General features: G+C 34.8%; 1 protein-coding gene across 1 annotated transcript in view; it reads left to right on the top strand.

Annotated features, from left to right (window-relative positions):
* TTC6 (tetratricopeptide repeat domain 6) overlaps nt 1-21,763 on the top strand; it is a 65,679-nt gene that overhangs the window by 13,990 nt on the left and 29,926 nt on the right. The window contains exons 4-10 of the mRNA XM_032187968.1: nt 8,386-8,536; nt 10,376-10,435; nt 11,468-11,892; nt 13,059-13,539; nt 14,750-14,879; nt 19,197-19,372; nt 19,778-19,914. Of these exons, the coding sequence (XP_032043859.1) occupies nt 8,386-8,536; nt 10,376-10,435; nt 11,468-11,892; nt 13,059-13,539; nt 14,750-14,879; nt 19,197-19,372; nt 19,778-19,914 (1,560 nt within the window). The remainder of the gene's footprint in view (nt 1-8,385; nt 8,537-10,375; nt 10,436-11,467; nt 11,893-13,058; nt 13,540-14,749; nt 14,880-19,196; nt 19,373-19,777; nt 19,915-21,763) is intronic.

Below are 21,763 nucleotides of genomic sequence, written 5' to 3' on the forward strand. Positions count from 1 at the left end.
ACTTTCGACAGAAAAGGTCACAATATCTTGTTTACAGCAGAGGACATGGACAATAAGCAAGAAGAACCAATCTGCTCCAAATATATTTATTTGAAAGAGCAAGCTGAAAGGAAGAGGTATGAATTTAATGTCAGTTTTACTATAATTTAATTAATTTTGTAAATTATTTATATGTGGTGTTTCACTATTTAGTGGTTTCACAGAAGTGGCAAATATATGTATTATTTTTTCCCTTGCTTGGTAGATGTGCCTAAAGATAACTAGTCCAAAGCTCCTAAAAGGTTTGTCTTGCTTAGAATGTAAAATGTGCTTTTTTGTTTGTTTGTTTGTTTTCAAGAATAAATTGCATTTTTTAGACACATTCTAAGTTACATGTCACAATTTATTATAAATATATGAATTTTTATACTTAATTCTAATCAGGAGAGATCCTACTGAAATCACAAGAAATGCTGAACAAATAGAGTAGTTGTTTTTTTTTTTGTGTGTGAATGTAAAATGTTACAGGAGTAAAAGGCTTAAAGTGTGCAGTCACTAGCCTTTTATCATAGAGACAGTCTTACATAAATCCTGATTCTACAAGCACTTAGGAACAAACATAATTTTAAGTAATTGTGTGTAGTTCTGTTGAGTTCAACACATACACAAAGTTAAGCACATATAAAACTGGGACTTTGGATAGACTTATAGTCAATAGTACTTATTGTATATGTAAGAGTAGTTATTTTTTCTGAGGTTGATGTAGCATATGAAGAGGTCTGTCAAAAAAAAAAAAAGTTCTGTAAGAAGTAGTGAGGAAATGTTAGTCTTTAGAATAAACTTAATTTTATCCAGTTATTGCATTAGCACTTGTTATATTTGATGGTAGTAAATTCCTAGACCTTTGTTTTTTTGAACATGTTTTACACTAAAATAACGTGAAATAAGACTAAGAAATGGATATGAAGAATATTCATTTTTCACCAACTATTATTTCAGTTATATTTTTGCCTTTTTTTTGTGCCTATGTAATAAGGTCAAAGATTTTAGAAATAGTCTTTATATTCTCAGGTTTTTCCTGATGATTTTGTAGACTGGCAGTTTGCTACTTACAGTTAATGTGCATCACTAAGTCCAGAAATATAATAATATTGCTCATAAAGTTTGTATTGATCTAAAGAATAGTACAGTGGTAAATAAGGATGGGTCAGTTTTACAGGGCAATTTATGTAGCTTGTTAACTTGGGCTCCCTTGAAAAGCATGCATTTTAGTGCAGCAAGGTCATAAGGATAAGAATAGGGAATAGGGGTCATCCTTTGTAGAACTGGAGGTTGTATCCTGAAAAGCAGTAACTCTGAAAAGGAGCTTTGCACTCTTGAAAGATAAGGAACTGAAGATGGGCTATGTAATACTCTCAAAACTGTAAATTAAGCATGTTTACCTTAAAATGAAGCATGTGAGACATGATCAATAAAATAGAAGAAGTTTTGGGATTAGAAATACTGTACAGAGCTTTTTTGCCACATGTAAGTGCTGTAATAACTAAAACAGTCATGCCACCACTTGTTTTCTCTCCTGGCTGCATGACTTCTGCATTCTTTTCTGCTCAACAGAACCACTTCCTGTACCCAGAATGGTCAAATAATGTAATGGTGAGTGAGGTTTGAATCCTCAGATAAGCAATGAATTCTCATTTCCTGGCTCTGGTGCTTCATAGCAAATTATCATAAAGAGGTGGAAATCACCACTTTTTTTTTTTTCCTCCCCTGTTGACTGTCTTACAAAAAAAAAAAAAAAAAAAAAAAAAAAAGTTGTTAGAAGGCTCTATTCTCGGGATTTGAAACGGAGGGAAATTTCCCTGAAAAATCTAAGCTCAAGAGAAGGGCAGCAGATTTCCTGTTGGCTAAATCTGTGGTCCTTCATATGTAGGTTTGCAGGAATGTTGTACACTTAATGCACCTAGCAGAGTGTTCTAAATACCATTTAGAAGGAGCAAACAGAAGTTTTGATTCCTGTATGTGATCATTCTTTTAATTGAATACCCGTTCTGTATTAATACACTTTAATACTTAAATACACCAACTCATTATGTTGGTTTCTATATAAGAGATGGTTTGACTCTATTACCTTCGTGGTTTAGTTTCTGATACAAAAGAATCTGCAAATGACTTGAGGTTTCAGTCTAGACAGATTAAGAGTTAACTGCAAGATTTCAATATATAGCATTGCAAGTAACTTAAAAAAAGTAACTTCTGAAACTATCCATTGCTTGCAGCGTTTAAATGAAGGCTGGATTTCTTTCTGAGATATATCCTTAGTTTCACTCCAGAGAATTGTGATCTTGATGCAGGAAAACTCATTAAAAATTTTATTATCATTATTCTTTAGAAGATCAGGTTGGATTGTCATAATGTTTCTTTGACCATAAAATATGAATCCATAAAATTGCTGCATGAAAGTTTCTAGATGTTGAACTCTTCTGATTTAGTTGAGATTGCTCCAACCTTCAAACATGGCATTATTTCAAGGTAGAGGACTAGGCCCTGATCTTTCCCTTTGGTTTGTGAGAGCTTCTGCTGCTTTCAGGAACGTGGATAACAATATTGCTCGTGGCCATAACTGGAGCATTTGCTTTTGACTGAACATTGTTTTCTGTCTGTTGGACAGAAAGAGAGACAGACTATGAGGACTCAGTGAGAAGAAGGACACTGATGAGTATTGTTAACAGGGGTTTCAGCATACTGGTAACCTGGACATTGGTTATTTTGCAGGTTACGGGGAAGGAGTCTTTAATGAAATTCTGAGAAAATAAGTTGATGGCCATAGGCAGCTTTTCTCAAGAATGAGAGGCAGCATGAGAATGGGCAAAAAGGTATACAAAAAGTAAAAGAATAAAATAAAAAAAGGGTGGGGGGCAAAAAACACCCTTAGGAAGTCAGTAATGGAGTTAGAAGTCACACAGAAGTAGTAGTTGGTACCACTTTACTAGTCTAGAGATGACAGCAAGAGGAAGGTCTTAGCTTTGGAAGCAGAGGAGCATCTTATATTTGAATTAGGTACTTTTTTTCATGTTACTTCAAAGAGTGGGATAACATTCAAAGCAAGGATCTATGCCTATGCAGTAAAACTTCGAATGAACAAGAACAGAACAACAGAATGAATGAACAGAACAAAGCGGTGTTTGTCTAGGTTAAAGAAACAGATGCTGCAGCAACTGCAATTTCTTTTTTTTAGTTTTGTAGGGAGATTAGGTAAAAAAACTTTAATTCTAGAATGTTGTGAATATTACCTGTCTTCTGAGTCTTAGTGAATGATGGGATGCTAGCCATCATGATGAAGAAAGTAAATAGTGAGGAGGTCAGGAAGACTGAAAAGGGAAAAGGCTCATGAGATCCTTGTACTTCAGACTTGCTGAGCTAGCATTGGCAGCTTAACATCACCAAGAGGAAGATGATCTGGTATTTTTTTTGGTGCAGAACAATGATGAATCACACCGATTCATTATCACAGAGAGCAAACTTGTACACTGTCTACTTGTGCATGTTACTAAAATAGTAGAGGAAGAAGAGAAACAAGTAGAAGACAATGCCTTGAGATATGCAGGAGGCGTAAAGAGTTAAATGGGAGTAGAACTAAGAGAGGAAATGCAGAAGCTATGGGAAGATAGAACATGAAGAAAATGGCTTAGTTGTCAAGAGGAAGCCAACAGGCTGAGGATCAACCAGAGGTCTATAAGGCAGAAGAAAGGTTTTGGTGGAGTTCACATTCCTAGAGATGAGGGGAATTAAAGTTTTAAAATAAGCCCATACCAAAATTACTTACGGAATTTGTTTGGTCCTGGAAAACTAGAAAACTAAACTCTTTGGAACACTGCCATCTAGTGGTATTATCTACCTGAATCCACCTGCTTTTAATTTTTCAAAATTGCTTGACTTGAGCCCTGAAGGTAAGAGGTATCATTTGTCTGGACTAATTTCGGTTTATTTATGCTTTTCACACTTTATTGGTGACCAATTCTCCACAATTGGCTAATTTCGCAAATACAAACAATCTAACAAGGGGTAAGCATGATTTCTATGTAGTGGATAGTAAAATTCAAATGAATTTGTCAGATGTTTGAATAGCAATAGATCTATGTTCTTTAGATTTTTAGTACCAGTTCTGAGTTCTTCTATAAAAGAATCTTGTTTGGCTGTAACAAAGTCCAAGCAAGCCTTCAATAGTAAGATTTTACATTAGATCACATCAAGAAAGCTATAATGTGTATGCTTTAAAGTCTTGTCTTCACTGTGAAAAATATCCACAAGTTTAAACAAACAAACAAATTTTCATTCACATCTGCAGAAAATATGTAGCAGAGCAGGGTATAATGATTTATCAATATATAATGTTCCCAAGGTCAGCTGCAAGCCTCTCCTTGCATTGACGTTATGGAGTTTATGCTGTAAGACAGCAAATGTTCCTTTCTTTTGCTGTCTTGTTTAATCGACTTCCTCTACAGAAAACAGTTCTCTGAGAGTTAGAAATGCTGCTACTTTAGCTATGAAGACAAACGTTAGTCAGAATATATTTTTGTGATTGTTATATATGGACAATCAAACCTGCTCCTGGCGGATTTCCTACCAAATTTTTAACAGAGTTTGTAGCTTAATGTTATGTTTGTTAAGCAATGCTTGCATTTCACTGAGACATTTTGATTTTATATATATATACATATATGTATATTTCACCTGCAGATGGAAACAAAATATTATTAGATCACTATTATTATTGCTTAGAACTTTCCTCCATGTTGCCTCTGTCTTTTAGAAATTAAAAGTCTGAATGTTGTTTCACATTTACTCACATTTTATTACTTTAACTCACTGATTTGAAAACTATTTATGACAAAAATGTCCTAAAAGTGCAACAGCTCTTTTTTTGTTTTTCACTTAAAGCGCTCTTAACAACCAAATGCTAAAGAATCTTTTAACTGTTTTATACCTTTCTGAATCTTGTATAACTTCACTTGACATTGCTTTTATGCAGACTCCCACCTTGAAGAGTCAGAACCACTAAATACTCTAGATGTAAAGAAAAACTAGGAAGGCCAAACAATTACTAAAAGTTAGGTTTTCCATTCTTGTCTTACTTCTCTTTAAGAAATAATTCTTTTGTCAAAGCCTCCACTTGAAGTAAGGAACATTCCAGAAAGAGTTCAAGAAGTACTCCCAGATCTATAATATTTGTGTGTAAGAACTACAACTTCTGCACTAGTGCTACATTTTAAAGATTCCTTTTAACATCCAGTACTTCAGTGGCATTTTGTTTGCGAAATCAAATGGCTTGTTCTCTGTTATGCTGAGACAATCCCCTCCTCCTCCCCCCATTTACAGAGTGTTTTGCTAATTCAAATAGGTCTTAAAATGGAAATATGTTGCACTTAGCAACATATATTAACATTAGTGAGAATCAAGTCCACAGTAACATATATATGTCTGACAGTGACATTTCAGGTAATAGAACTTACACACTTTAGTTCCACAAAGGTACAAGAAAACTTCATTATTAATTTACTGTTTGCGGAAAAACTACCCCAAACCTTAATTAACACCAGTAGATGTCAGTGTTGGCATATGCCAGTGTGCCAACGTGTTGAGAAAAGTCAGATGTTCCATGTAATGTATGTTTTAATTTATATATGCTTTACATACGGATACCTGAATAAATTAAATTGAGTGTGTTTTTGTGTTGTTCTGTACATATATTATGTTTCACCATTTTTTATATTCTGTGTTTGTAATTCTAGTACAATAATAAGTATATAAGTAACAACATAAGTAATTATTGTACTATAAAACAAGCAAAACCAAAAAGAGCTAAATTATAGATGATTTTCCTATCATCCGTTAAGTAAAAAATATTCATTGTCATTTTGTATATAAATACTGTAAAATAACTTTGTAAGTGATAAAAGGTAATAAACCTGGAACAGTGGTTGCTACTTTTCTGTAAAATAGTTTTACTAGTTTGGTAGTAGTAATAGGCTCTTCAGATCTGAATTTCCCTTTGCAGGTGCAAAGAACAAAGGAAATAGAGGTAGAATAGTTATATAGGATTTTATGTATATATGCACATGCATATATAAACATACGTGTGAGTTACACTGTGTTGTGTAAAAGTGTTCACTAGTTTTGAAATAGAAACAGTAATAGGAAATTAGGATGTATAATTACTTCATACTGAAGCTTTCTAAAGTGAAATATTCCCTTTGCAATGTGATTGCCATAGGTAAGTTAATTTAAAATAAGCAAGCAAACAATAATCAGAATCCAATCACAAAGTAGTCACAAAAGACACTGGTCAAAACCATCCAGACATTCCTGCTGAAATAGGTTCTTTGGCATTTAAGTATATCTGACCAGTACTGCACAGTACTTGATGTGTATTTGCCACGCGTGACGTGTATTTGCCATCCATAAAAATGCATTTCATACTAACTTAGAGGTTATGTTATATTTTTCATGTGACTTCATGAACCATAGACCTAATAATGAAAGTCATCTTAAAATTATATAGTGTGTGACTGTATCAGGTTTCTGTCATGTATTAAGTCATTTCACTCTTTAGTTCTTCCCTCCAAAGAAAAAAGTTTGTTTTTGTCATGATTGATTTCTAATTTGATTAAAAATTTACCTGATTTCTTATTTTTGTGCTTTTAATATCTGACAGCATCCAAGTAATTTATTCATCCTCTGTGTTGCTGCAGACTTTGTTATGAAGGAGTTCCTGTTTCAGAACAGTTCCAGAATAACCAAACAGCTGGGATTCATTCTCTTCCTCACACACCAAAAACTCCAGCTGATTGGCCAATATTAGCTGAATATAGTCTTAAAAAAACACAGCTGCAACTGGTAGGAGAGAAAGTAAGAAATAATTTTAATATTTTAATAATAAGAAATAATTTTAATTATTTGCATAATTCAAGGTGTATGAAACACTTAGGAAATAAAGAGCTTTTGATTTATTGACATTTGACAAGATATAGTATAGAAACGTATATGTTTTTTTTTGTTGATGGGGATTGTCATTCTAAAACCTCATGTCTTAGCTCTTAATTCCTCTTCTGAAATAATAAATATGCTAATTAATAGCAAAAACAAAACAAAACAAAAACTAAAATAGCAAGCCAGGTAGTTCTTTCAGGCTGCAGAGCCCTATGCCTCACAAGAATCCACTATACTTGGTGTTTTTTTGTTTTTGTTTACAAAATCATGTTTAGAAAAAAATGTGTTTTATCACCTAATTGTTCAAATTCAATACAGACATTAATAAACTGTTTTTATGTTAGCTGATAATTGAATTGTATTGTTTTTGAAGGTTTCAATTTATCCAGAAGCTTTAAAAATGTTTTGGGCTCCTGTTCCACCAAAATTCTTTGCTCCGATTTCTTCTATGAAGGAAATTTTATTTCCTAAATATGAGGTAAATATGTAAAAAATATTTTTGGTGTTCTCATCAGTTGCAGCAATGCCATTTTCTAACATTATGGTTGTTAACTGTAATAGTTCTATTTTATGCTTCTACCTTATTAACACTTCTGTACATTATAAGCTCTTTATATAAGTTGTACAGTTTGTAATAATACGTATTAAATGGTATTGTTTACTTTCAGTTTCCCCAATAAGAAAGCGTCTGGTAGCAGTTATCCTTAATTATCATTTACTATTATATTATCTTGTTTAATGTCTTTACCTTTTTGTTGAAAGCCACTTTTGCACAGACTTTCTTCTGCTGTGCTATTCTGGCTGTGATATATATTAAATGTGATGTAATTATTATGTCAAACAAGATCTGTTTTGTCAAAGAAGATTTGAGGTTTGAAATGTTTTGAATTTAAAATCTCCACTACTGTCACATTGTTGTGAGAGGTGAGCCATTTGTGTAAGTCTGCATGCTTATAGCATATCCATATTCATAGCACACTGCACTTTCCTATGTCAAAAGTTACAGAAAAAACTAGCATTTCACAACAAATTCACAACTCTGTGCAATATATAAAGCATGCTTATTCCTGCTGTCAGTTAATCCATGCATAATTCTGACATAGCTTGTCATATCTTAGCCCTACTGCCCTGAACTGAGAGCTGTGTTGTTGTTGTTACTATATGCACTACTGTGAGCTGACATAAATTACCAAGGCTACAGATAAAAACTTTAGAGAATCAGGTATCAATAATCAGTTTCCTCAGGTTATTTGCCCATTTTGCACCATGTAATTCTTGCTTGCATTAAAGTATGTGTTCTACTGACTGTCCATTAGAAGCTTATGATAAATGGCTTCTGTGATGCTGGTCTTGATCATCATAACTCTTTGGCTCAGTTATGTTATAGGCTTAATTTACCTGCTAATATGTTCCCTGTAGCTGGCAAACAATAATGTTGCATGTATTCAAATGCGTAAATATATTATTTCAGAGCAATGTTATTGAAGATGTTGTATTTGAAGACTTTTTAATTGATTATGAAGAGTTAGAAGCTGAGCAAGATGATCATGATTTCTATGATTATGTACAGGTGTGTATTATGGTGCTTTAATGTAATTAAGCTTAGCAAAACAGTTCTTTTTCTGAAGTTGTAAGGCAAAATATTTCTGTATAGGGGACATCTAAAAGCAATTTTATGTTAGATATATCTCTGCAAATGAAAAACAGTATTTATATTTGGTTCATTTTTGAATAGATAGGAAATACTAAATCTCACTTTTTAAAACCTTAGACTGTTCTTGGAAAGAGTCATTGCATATTTTAAAGATAATTCTTATTTTGCATGGCACTAGGTGATGTTTTAGGGGAGGGACTGTAATGCCCTTCCCTTTAATAAAGAGATTTTGGAGAACATGATGCATCTCAACAGAGAGGCTTATTGGATGTTCCACTATATCCAGACATCTGAAAAACTGGAAAAGTCAAGAAGCAGAACAGGGAAGTGTTGAAGTGTTTTCAATGTGTGAAATTTTTATGTAAAATTTCTCAAATGTAATATTGAAGGATAGGTGAGGAATTCTGTACAGGTGATTCGTAAGTGGGAAATTGAAGTGGCTGTGAGTTGTAGTGCAGGTTTTTCCAATTATGGAATCTTGACCATTTCAAATAGCTTTTGTCATTTATAGAGCGTAAACCCACTTCAATGAGTGGATATATTTGCAGCCAGAAATGGGGTAACTGAGGATACTGTATTGTTACTGCAGCTGAGTTCCCAGATATAATTTAGTGATTGGAAGTACTGCTTTACATTTTAATTAAGGGTTCCAATTGTGAGTTGGGACTGTTAGAGCTGTCAAGATCTGTTGGATGATGTGTTTCCTATTTGGAAGTAAAACATGCTAGTCAAGGTATATTTGCTTTTGCCCTTGAAAGAAACTTTTAAATAATGACAATAGATATCTGAGGATCTGTGATTCAAGAGTATGTGACTTGAAGATGGCATGGAAGCAGAACATAAAGATAAATACCATTATGATAAAGATTGTTCACTGCTTTGAACATTTCTTGCAGGAGTTGTCTACAAATAATGAGGAGAATCTTTCAGTATTTAATGTAAAAAAGGAAGTGTTCTGTGATAAGCTTTGCATATCTCCTACATTCATAGGCAGCAGCAACTTTAAATTGTTATTTTATATTTGGCTAAAATATTTTACTCATGTTGTGTTGGTACCATATTGTGGGTACCACTTCTGTTTTCCTGTACAAGTAGGTCTATTCTATCAAAATGGATTAAAACCAGATGAAGCAGATAGAGGTATTTTTATTGGAAGTGATTGTTGTGGTGATTGTATGTGGCTGTTTTGTTGCCTGGGATTCCCAAGACAGGAATATCTGTGTGACTAAAGTGATTTGTTGTGAAGTGAACGTGACACTTTTAAGAACAATCTGGCTTAAAGCATTTTAATTGAAAAGACATGTCCGTACACAGTTGTCCTGGTTTTAGCTAGGATAGAGTTGGGTTAAACCACAGCAACAGTAAATCCATTATGGGTGATTAACAGTATGGAATATTCACAGTATGTTCTGAGATTGGAGCATCTACATAGAATGCAGATACATCCATAGAACATGTCCACTGACTGTCCTTGTTCTGTAGTGTTAATTGATCTGAGTATTTTGAATGTGACTGGGATTTTTGGACACCTGGCAATGGAAATGGGCATAAGACATCCAGAAATCCAGACAAATGCGGTCCTTACCCTAGTTTGGCAAAGGTGTGTGTGTATGTGGTTTTTATGTGTGTGTGTGTAAAGGTTCAGATTTCTTTGGGCATTAGTTCTGCTTTTAAAAACAGAATTTATCTGAAAGCTCCATTCATAGTAGACTCAGATTCATTTAGAGTTATTTTCACTCTTTCTTTTATCTATAGGCAAAAACTCTGAGAAGATGCCAGTCCCTGCCAAATTTTTCTGACAGTGACAACTCGGAGGTATTATTTTATATTTACTTTGACTTTTTCCCAAACTGTGATCTTGTAGAAATTCTTTCACTGAACTGAAGATTTTCTTATTAAATGCAAAAATGAGTCTCAAAAGTCTTTTTCTAGGGGTTTGGTTACATTCAATATTTTCATTTCATAATATGAGAACATAGCTTTGTAATGAGAACCCCCCATTAACTTTACAGTCATTTAGAGAGGTCTCTCTTTTTGGAGAGAGATCCTTTGGAGGAATCTATATTCCTCTAACCTGAAATAAGTGGAACAACATAAGTGAGTAAAGATTTGCAGCATCAGATCCTTGCATTTCAGACATATCAGGGCATCAACATGAAGTTTTCAATCTATTAAGTGTTATGTATTTTTATGTCTATTGAAGTAATGTTAGGTGTTCACAAAATACATAAAGCTGCAGTAAATAATGCAAATTTTACACTTGTACAACGATGAACTTTATAGAATTATATAGAATGTATTTTATAAAGAGATTTGATTTTGAGTAAGAAAAAGTATAAGTCTATATTAAAAACCTCTATATAGTTCATAAAGACCTGCATAAAATATTGTGACCATGTGATTTTAAGGACAGATATAAAGTATGGTGGCAATTGAAGCTGTATAAATAATAAATAATTTAAACACCATATCTGCAATTTAACTAAGCACTGATGCCTGATTTTAAAATATCAGTTTTGTGTTCTAACAGAAGTAGTCTTGTTAAGTGCTTTGCTTTTTTTTTTTTTTTTAAGATTAACAATTTCAGACAGTGGACATGAAATTGCATTTTAATTTCTTTAACAAAGGTGTTACGCCTTATATTATAGTGTAAGTTTTACCAGCATACTGGAATTAACAAAAAAAAAAAGTGAGAAGCAATATATGTCTTACTGCAAATATTACTTGCTTAATAAGTAATTATAATTAAGCACCAGAGCACAACATATAGTCCATTCAAACTAGCCAAATGTTATATATAAATCTTATTTCAAATGAACATCTAAATAAATCCTATTTTTTTAACAGATACGTTTAATTAAGAGATCAGTGTCAGCTGTGGAGGTGGCCGCTTTCAAATGTGAAACTAATTTAAAGATGTCATCTAATTTCAAAACCAGCATGAAAGAGTTGGAGGTTATGAAGCAACGGATAGCTGAGCCAAAGGTTGAGAGAGAGATTGGGAAAATCTCCCCTACCAAGCATGTATTGAATCAAGCCTGTGATGATCCTCAGTCAATGCAGACAGACACACCAGTGGAAAAAATGCCTACTTCAACTGGACAAGAGGATAGTGAGAATATTTTACTTGTCCAGAGAGCTGAAAAGGCTGGAATTAAATACACCATTTTCCCAAGAAGAAAGAAAACAAAGAAATCAAAGAAAACAATAAATCCTAGAAAACTAGAAGCTGTGATTAAGAAATTAATTCAACCCCCAAGGATTCTTAAAAGGTTTTCTTTAATTAGTGTATTGACATTTTAAGGAATGTATTTCAATTTGTAGCTATGTTATATAATTACAGGTTTAATCTTCTTACATATTAAGTAGTGCTCTGAAAATAAGTAATGATAGCTTGTTTATTTATAATGCTTTTTTTTTTTTTTTTTTTTTTTTACTCTGTGAGATATCTTTAGGACATTTAGTAAATATAGTGTTTTAAACAGAAATGGTGTGGTTTCATGTAACAACAAAAGAGTCTTTAAGTGTAAATGTAAGATTAAAAATAGTCAAAAACCTTTCTTCTGAAAGACGAGGAAATTCTAAGTTCTTAGGAAACTGAATTGCTAGGCTGGACTAACCTCAGTTGTACCATGAACTATATTGATTACAAGAAGCAAGTGGTTTGCTTTAGAGTGATACAGAAAAATAAAAGGTATAAATATTTTTCTAGTAAATGGTTATTATTTATATACTTATGACATAGGATACTTTACAAAACATCTAATTTGTTTTGGTTTTGGAAGAGTGATATTTCTTAAATACTTACGCTTGTTGTGAGCTCCAAAAACTCCCAAAGGTTGTCTGTTTTTGTGTGCAGTGTCCTTATTGTACTTATATTTACTCTTAGGCCTGGTCCTTCAGACCAGTTTCCCATTCAGCCTTTCCTTTTTTTCTGCTGCTTCTTTTCTCCCACCTTTCTTGAGGTTTATTGTAATGAAAATAAAAGCTGCTTAAACTATGGTGTGATAGCCTGGCATGCTGAGCTGTCACTAAGGGAGATGGTGGTCTTTTTCCAAAGTCTTGTTTTAGACAGTACTGTATGTTTGCTGTTCATGGCTTTCATATCAGTTTTGCTGAACCCTCTTTTTTTTTAATCTTTGTACTATTTTACATGTCATTCACATATGGGATTGCTTTACTTTTTCTTCAGTTTCCCTTTTTCCCCAATGGGATCCTTATGTATAAAATATTATAAATGTTAGATAAATATTATAAATATGTATAAAATATTACCTCTGTATTCTCTCTCTAACTTATAATTGGCTGGTAAGTTTAAAAAAAATCACTAACAAGATAGTTAACAATAGGTTTTTCAATTGTTGACTGGCAGATTGTAATTTGATATTGGTAATATATCTGGGAATATTTAGTTAATTTCAGTAATATTTTTCCTTAGGTCCGTGTCTCTGGGAAGACTTCCTACTCACGACAAATTCATTATCAAGTTGTCTCCAGAAATCAAAGAATATCGGAGCCCCAGCATTCCTTGTTTGTTAGATTTTGAAAAGTTTGCAAAAGTGAGGGGTGGAATTCCAAAAGAAACTTCTGCTCGTGTATGGGTCAGTGCAATCTGGAACAGCTGGTTTGATGAAACTTTCCCTCCTAGTGAGAATTCTTCTGAGGGTATTGAGCTACTAAAAGGGACTAATGCAGTGGACTCTCAAGAAGCAAATCTACCAATAGAATTAGTTGACTCAATACAGCCTGTTCTGCTTGAAGGTGAAACAGTTAGTATTGATGATTTAGAAGAAGAAGTAAGAAGACTGACCGAGATAATAGAAAAGGATGAGCATCCTTCAGCTTTTCACTACTGCAGGCGTGGAGCAATACAAAAAAAGTTAGGGAAGTTAAAGTCAGCTATGGAAGACTTGGAAAAAGTAAGTTTCCAAACCACTTGGCTTGGAAAGCTATTTTCCTCCTATCATGCACCTTGATAAAAGAGTATCTGAATTCATCAATAGGAGATGATTAGACACAGGAATGTTGCTGACATATAACAAATACATTTCTAATTTCTGCAAAAGCATAGTGAACAAATAAAATGAAAAATAATGTATTTCCTGTTTATGGTTAAGCTGTCATTTGACATGAATTTTATACAGTAGTAATAATGTTCTTTTGTGTATTTATTTATTCAACTTTTTAAAGTTTTTTTTTTATAGCAGTACAAAAGCTGCCATTACTTCCACCCAATACCCTGAACAACTAACCAGAAGGAAAAAAAACAGTAAAAATATTGTCCAAAATAAATAAATAAATAAATAAATAAATAAATAAAATTACTCCAAACTTTAGAAACAGATTGTCAAGTGTCTGAAAGGTTAAAAATTCAACACTGACAAAGTGGCTCATTAGCCAATGAGCCAATATCAACCATCTAAATTGCTTGTAAAGCAATTACATATTCTAGTGAAAACATTATTGACTTTTCTTGGATCTGAGAAATGGCTCACAGACCCAAATTTGAGAATTACTTTTGTAGCAGATCAGTCTCAGATATGTATCGGTCTCTATATTTGTTTCCATGTGGCTGTTAAATCTTTATTATATGTGTAGTGAATACAATCATACATATTATTTGTTTGATAATATCTGTCAAATGATATTTCTTACAGAATATTACATGCTTTCTATAGGAATTATAACAACATGGTTTGAAAAGCTGATTCTTTTTTCATGGGGACATGCTTATTTCTTATTTTCAAATAGAAGAGCAATGAACAAGATTGTTTCTAAGTTTTTATTCCCTGGGATTCCTGCAGGACTACTTCTGACTTTCTAGAAATAATTCAGATAACTATTATAAAGAAATAATCAAACATGGTGATATCACAGCTGATTTGTATTTTCTACTGCATGCTGGTAGATTAGACTCTGGTTCTGCATCTTTGTAAGCACACTGTGTTTTTAGATGAGTGGATCAGACATACTTTTCACGTTTCTGGATTAAATAGAACCTTGTCAGTCTAAGACATTAAAAATAATTTCAGTGCAGACATTTTTTTCTCATTCCATATATACTATTGTTAGCATATTTGAGAAGTTTCTTCTGCAATATAAATTATTTATTCCTTATTTTGTTCATAGGCTATAAGCTTAGAACCGCTACTACTTGATGCTTACTGGCATAGACATTTGATTTACCTCTTTCAAGATAAAATTTATGCTGCTTTGGATGACCTGAATTTCATAACTAAAATGAACAAAAATAAGGCAGGTAAGTATCTGTGAAAGTGTAACTTAACTTTTTAAGCAGTTCATTTTTCATTTTTTTTTCTCTAGCTGCCTAATTCTGCAAAAGTTTTTTTGTAAGTATTTAGCGTTACATCAATTATTTTATCTGTATTATAGAAAAATTACAAAGCAGACATAAATCCCCAAAGATTTGGGACAGAAAATGTACTTCATATTTTCATTAAAAAAAAAAAAAAAAGAGAACTGGTGGAAATTGTATCTATTAATTTAATGTGAAAAGCTGATAATCCTATAATGGGGACTGTGTGCTATTGTGTATTCAGTCAGTCCTGTTCTCCTGCAACCTTTATACTAGGAAGGAGGAACTTAAAAGGGAAAAGTTCTATCTGTTTGACAGACCAAGAAAAAGGATCAGGTTTGGTCTACAACTTGTGAAGAAGAGTTGGCAGAATTTTTTTATTTGACTATCTGTGTGAACTGGGGACTAGTGGCTAGATAGCAGATCTACAGGAAGGGGTGTTGGGGTGCTCTTGTGTCCATGAGCAGTCAAATGTAAGTCATTAGTATGGACTTTCAGCAGGGGAGGCTAGCTGTACACTGGATGCATTAGCAAAAGCATGGCCCTGTAGGTCAGAGAAAGTGGTTCCCCTGTACCTGTTTGTGATGCTACTACGCTTCCAATACTGTCTTGTTGAGAGAGAGAAGCTGGAGAGGGTCCATTGGAAAGTTATTAAGATGGTCAGGGGCCTTCCATATATATAGAAGGGCTGAGGGAGCTGAATTAGCCTGGTGAAGGTAAAACTAAGGGGGAAATCTGTCCTCAGCTATGTAAGGGATAGTAATAGAGGAGACAGAATTTTCTGAGAAATGCTAAGCAAAACAGGAGGCAATAGACACAAGCTGCAACAAATCAATTTTCAGTTGGCCCTAAAAATATTCACAGAATCACAGAATTTCTAGGTTGGAAGAGACCTCAAGATCATCGAGTCCAACCTCTGACCTAACGCTAGCAGTCCCCACTAAACCATATCCCTAAGCTCTACATCTAAACGTCTTTTGAAGACTTCCAGGGATGGTGACTCCACCACTTCCCTGGGCAGCCTGTTCCAGTGCCTCACAACCCTTTCAGTAAAGAAGTTCTTCCTAACATCTAACCTAAAACTCCCCTGGCTCAACTTAAGCCCATTCCCCCTCGTCCTGTCACCAGGCACGTGGGAGAACAGACCAACCCCCACCTTGCTACAGCCTCCCTTGAGGTACCTATAGAGAGCGATAAGGTCGCCCCTGAGCCTCCTCTTCTCCAGGCTGAACAAGCCCAGCTCCCTCAGCCGCTCCTCGTAGGACTTGTTCTCCAGGCCCCTCACCAGCTTCGTCGCCCTTCTCTGAACCCGCTCAAGCATCTCCATGTCCTTCTTGTAGCGAGGGGCCCAAAACTGAACACAGTACTCGAGGTGCGGCCTCACCAGAGCCGAGTACAGGGGGACGATCACCTCCCTAGCCCTGCTGGTCACACTGTTCCTGATACAAGCCAGGATGCCGTTGGCCTTCTTGGCCACCTGAGCACACTGCTGGCTCATATTCAGCCGACTATCCACCATCACTCCCAGGTCCTTCTCTGCCTGGCAGCTCTCCAACCATTCCTCTCCCAGCCTATAGCTCTGCTTGGGGTTATTGCGCCCCAGGTGCAGGACCCGGCACTTGGCCATTCAGAGGCTCCAGGGAGACCTCTGAATGCTTGAAGGGAGCATATAAACAGGAGGGGGAACACATGTTTACATGTGTTGATAGTGACAGGAGAAAGGGGAATGGTTTTAAGTGAAGACGGGAGATTTAGGTTAGATACTAGGCACTGGAACGGGTTGCCCAGAGAGGTTGTGGATGCTCCATCCCTGGAGGCATTCAAGACCAGGCTGGGTGTGGCTCTGGGCAGCCTCCTCTAGTGGTTGGCAAGCCTGCCCAGAGGAGGGGGGTTGAAACTAGAAGATCTTTAAGGTCCTTTTCAACCCAGGACATTCTATGATTCTATGATTCTTGTTGAACTTCATGCAGTTGACCTCAGCCCATCGGTGCAGCCTATCCAGATCCTCCTGCAGAGCTTTCCTACCCTCAAGCAGATTGACACATGCGCATAGCTTGGTGTCATCTGCAAACTTACTGAGGGTGCACTCAATGCCCTCGTCCAGATCATCGATGAAGATATTAAAGAGGACCGGCCCCAATTAAAGAGGACCGGCCCCATTCACAAGAGGAATGGTTAAGCACTGGAGCGAGCAGATACTTCTTGGAGATTATAAATTTGGAAAAGACCATGAGCTGATTCACCTCACTTTCCAGATTAGCCCCAGTTTGAGCAGGTCATTGGACTAGGTAAATTTGAGAGCAACCTCTTGATCTAATCTTTTTTTTTTTTTTTTTTTTTTTTAATGATTCTTCAAATAACTCAGATGACTTTATTTTGCTAAAATCTCTTTTCTTTGAAGAACATCCAAAGGACAGCTAAGCAATATACTAAACTTTAAAGTCACCGTGTTGTTGTTCTGAACACAATACATTTATTACATGTCCTCAATCTGTAGTTTAAACTACTGGAGATGATCAGTCAGTCTATGAAAGTCTACATTTATAATACAAGTATTTGTAAAAAGTCATGTTGGGAGCTGTTTGCCATGAAGAGAAAATATTGAAATTGAAGGATGACAGCACAAGATCGTCATTGTACATTTGTATTGGATAAATGTGAGTCGCAAATTAAAAGGTGTTCCTAACGTTTTTAGGAGTGAAGCTCTGGAGTGGCTTTCTAAATTGGATAGTGTAGCCAAGGAGCTTAAAATTAAGCTTGATAATATGAAACAAATTTTATAACAATATTCCTAGAGACAGATTTAAGTTCATACTGGTCCCTGGGTGTCAGATCTGTTAGTATATTGGAAGAGAGGGACTTGCTGTTTTTGTAGATATCTGTTATATGTTAATCAGGAATTTGGCTAGCTATCTGTAATGACCAGGGAATATATATATATATTTTTTTCCTTTGCTTATTCAGGTCCTTTGCTTATGCTCTGGTTTTAACTGATCTAACTGATCATAGGTCAGGCTTGCTTGATCAGGGATCAGGAGGAACTATTTTACTCCTTCATCAAATTGTCATTGTCTACTGAAGACTGCTCTGTTTCATCATATTCTGTGTTGTTTGCGTGGCCTGCTACAGAACATGAAAATGGGAACATCCTACTTCTGTGATGATCATTTGGAAGTTTTCTATTATTTGATCATGCGGAGGCTTAAAAAATTACTGGTGATGTTGGCATCTGCTGTTCTGTTTCCGTGATCTATTACAATTTCATCTTTGGGTCTTTTATTCTGAACTTCACTAGAAATTTATTAGGAGATACTGGGAAATGTTTAACCATTGGTGGTGTGTAAGTGTAGTGGCTTGACTCCAGCCTGTGGCTAAGTGCCTATACAATTGTTCTCTTGCTCCTTTATACTACACGCCACAGGACAGGGGAGAAAATGGGAACATCAAAAGTGAGAAAAATCGTAGGCAGAGATACAGACAGTTTAACATGTAAAGAGGACAGATACAAAAGAAGTAAAGGCAATCACTCACCACTTCTCAAAATCAGAGCAATGCCAGCCAGACTCTGAGTGATGGCCACTTTAGAAGACAACCATCATCTTCCCTTCTTCCTCTAACCTCATATTTTTATTGCTGAGCATGGCATGATATGGTATGGAATATCCCTTTGTCCAATTTAAGTTAGCTGTGCCACAGTCCCAGCTGTGACCCCTCGCAACTTTTTGCCCATCCCCAGCTTATGCGTTGGGGAAGTGGTGGTGGGCTGTGTTGGGGAACAGAAAGCCTTGACATTGTCCAAGCACTGTTCAGTAACAGCCAGCTGCTGTATTATCAATGCTGTTTTAGCCCCAAATCCAAAACACAGCACCATATGGGCTGTTATGAGAAACGTTACTTACATCCCAACCAGATTCAGTACAGTGTTGTATTGGTCCATTTAAACTAAATCTCTTTATATTTATTTGTGGTCAACAGGTCTACACTCAAATGGCTTGATGGACCATTTCTACCGAGCTCTACTGAGAGCAAAGAGCTGCAAATCCTACAAGAACAATCAGTTTACAGCTGCATGGGCTCAAGGACTGAGAACACAGCTGCAGCTGTAAACTTTTTGAGCTCTGTCACTCAGATTAAAAATAAACTTCCTAACCTTCTGTATAATTAATTGTTTTTACTGCTTGTATTAACTACCTTGTAAGGAGATGACATTGTTTTGGGCCACTAAATAGTGCCTTTTGTGTTTTGGGGGTTTTTTTTCAGATGCGTACCTGTCAAAGGCTGAAATTTACAGAAAACAGGGTGATAATACATTGGCAATCATCAATTATAGTTCCGCAATACAATGCTTCCCAACAGATGATGACATTTATTTCAGGAGAGCTGAGATGTATTTTGAGGAAAATCAATTATTATTGGCCATGGATGATTATGCCAAAGTAAGTTAACTTTTTTTGTATTGTTACAATAATGTAGCAATTTTGTATAACTTTAAAAGTGAATTCTATTTGGAAAATAGCTTGGAGAACAGATATCCTTTTAAGGAAATGATGTTTAAACAAATTAGTGCCATAGGAATAAGTATGTGATTTATGTTACTCCTGCCAAGTAATTCAATAAATTACTGAATGTCTACAAATTATCAGGCACTGATAACCTTGTGTCACTGCTTTTGTATTTCACTCTACAGTTAATGAAAATGACAATAGACACTAAAGGACAAGAGAATAAAAAAGGAAACCTGAGAATAAATTAACATTCTTTTTATGCTTGGTTAAGGCTTTTAATCAGTAGGAATATTAAGACTGAGGAATAACATCAAGTAATTATTTTTTTCATTATAGTGTTTTCAGTATAACCCAAAAAGAACAGATGCACTTATGAAGCATGGAATATATTTCTTTGACCAATCAGTTTTGACTACAGCTATTCAGGATTTTACAGCTGTGATCAGGGAAGACCCTAGCAATGCTCAGGCAAGGTATAGTTTATAATTTGACAAGTATTTGAATTTTAAGTGGATTGTTAAAATAATATTAATATGTGAAAGACTAACTGCGCATTAAACAATAATAAAGCAATTGCATTTCCAAAGAGATGTATAATAGAAATAGAATCAGACTTCTAGGCCATGATATTCATCGGGGAATCTTTCTATTGCTTTAATGACTTTAGATTAGTCCCTAGACCTTAATTTAGCTATGCACAGAACCATGTGCTCAAATTCCACTGGAGTAATGCAAATATAGAGTCAGTTGGACTTAAGCACGTGCATGTGTGCTTTGCTGTAAAGTGCTGGATTTAAATACATGTTCAAAGTGAAGAATGTCCTTAAGGATTGTATATTTCTATGCCTAATTTACACTGATTGTCTTGACAGTTCTAGTTTTAGCATATGCTGAATTGATGTATTCTGTGGAAAAAATAAATGAATGTATGGATAAGAAACATCTTTATTTTTGAATTATAACAATGATTTTGAGTTTTGACTTACAAAGGCTGATTTTTTAAAAATCATTTTGCCACTAGAAAATGTGAATATTTTTAATATAATTCCTGCAAAAAATCACATTCTTTCTATACTATGATCTGTAAAATAAAAGTAAAATGTGAGGATTTGATGCCAGATTATGATACCTTGAATTTAGGTGTAAGCATGTTGTCTCCTTGGGATGTAAAAGTCTGAACTGCCATTAACACCAAGGGCAATCTAGCCAATACATGTAATAGATTCCAGATAGAATCAGTATGCATCTGAACACTTATGTAAAGCCTGGAGAGCTATATAGCTCTGAAACCAGTAAGTGCTCATTTTTGAATGAGCTGAATTGCTCTCATCTCCTTGGATTATGTTCACTAGATCTTCATCTATAATGGAAATATCTAACAGCTAACATTGTAGACATCAACAAATAAACACATAAGTTGATAGATGTCTTGTTCTAACCAAACTGAATAGAAAGGGCTAGTGAAGGACTCTCCTATGTGCATCTTTTACCTGTCAATTCATCTTCTTTATCACAGGGAGCCACAGAATTATGCAAAGCTTTCTAATGACATCAGGTTGCTTGAACTACTAAAGTAATTTACAGATGCTTCTTAAAACTCTGATTTTAAAATAAAATCTTGAAGCAATGTGAAGCTGCAGTTGGCTTCCTAAGGTCAACTTACTACATTGAGGCTCAAAGGTGGATGAGTGGGCTCTGTGAATAGTCCTAGCGAGTATGGTTAGTGTCACTGCCTTGTGTTTGTGGGGAGTCAGGCATGTGATTTAAATTCTTGAGGAACTGACTGTGTTAGATTTAAAAAGGAACAGTATATATTTTGCATGATAATTCTTTATAGAAGGAAGTAGGATGTGACATAAGACTCACTTGATATGTGAAAGCTATCTTTAGTAATATAAATAAATGTTTTATATATTATATTTTGCATTGATAAAATATTTTTTTACAGCCATTACCATCTATTCACACTTTTTCAGTTATGCCTTTGATTTATTTTATTTATAGAGTTGCTAGAGTCTGGAATTTCATTGAGAATTAGTGGAAAATAATAGGAACTGATTCTGTAAACTTATCTCTTTGAAAGAAATTTTGAAGAATAGAATGGATGTTTTAAAAAAAAAAAAAAACTTTAATAGTGATGAAGACAGATTTATTTCTTTTCTGTTACATCGGATTTGACAAAATCTAGTGTCTTCCATATACAAAATGCTGTACCAATGGACTCTGGAACTTGGAGAGAGTCCATTTGAGAGAGTCTGTGATGCTCAAAGCTGATACAGTTCTCTATTATATTGAGCTTGATTTATGGAAGTACAATGCAAT

This window comes from Aythya fuligula, chromosome 5 (assembly GCF_009819795.1).
Source record: "Aythya fuligula isolate bAytFul2 chromosome 5, bAytFul2.pri, whole genome shotgun sequence".
In the NCBI taxonomy this organism is placed as follows: Eukaryota; Metazoa; Chordata; class Aves; order Anseriformes; family Anatidae; genus Aythya; species Aythya fuligula.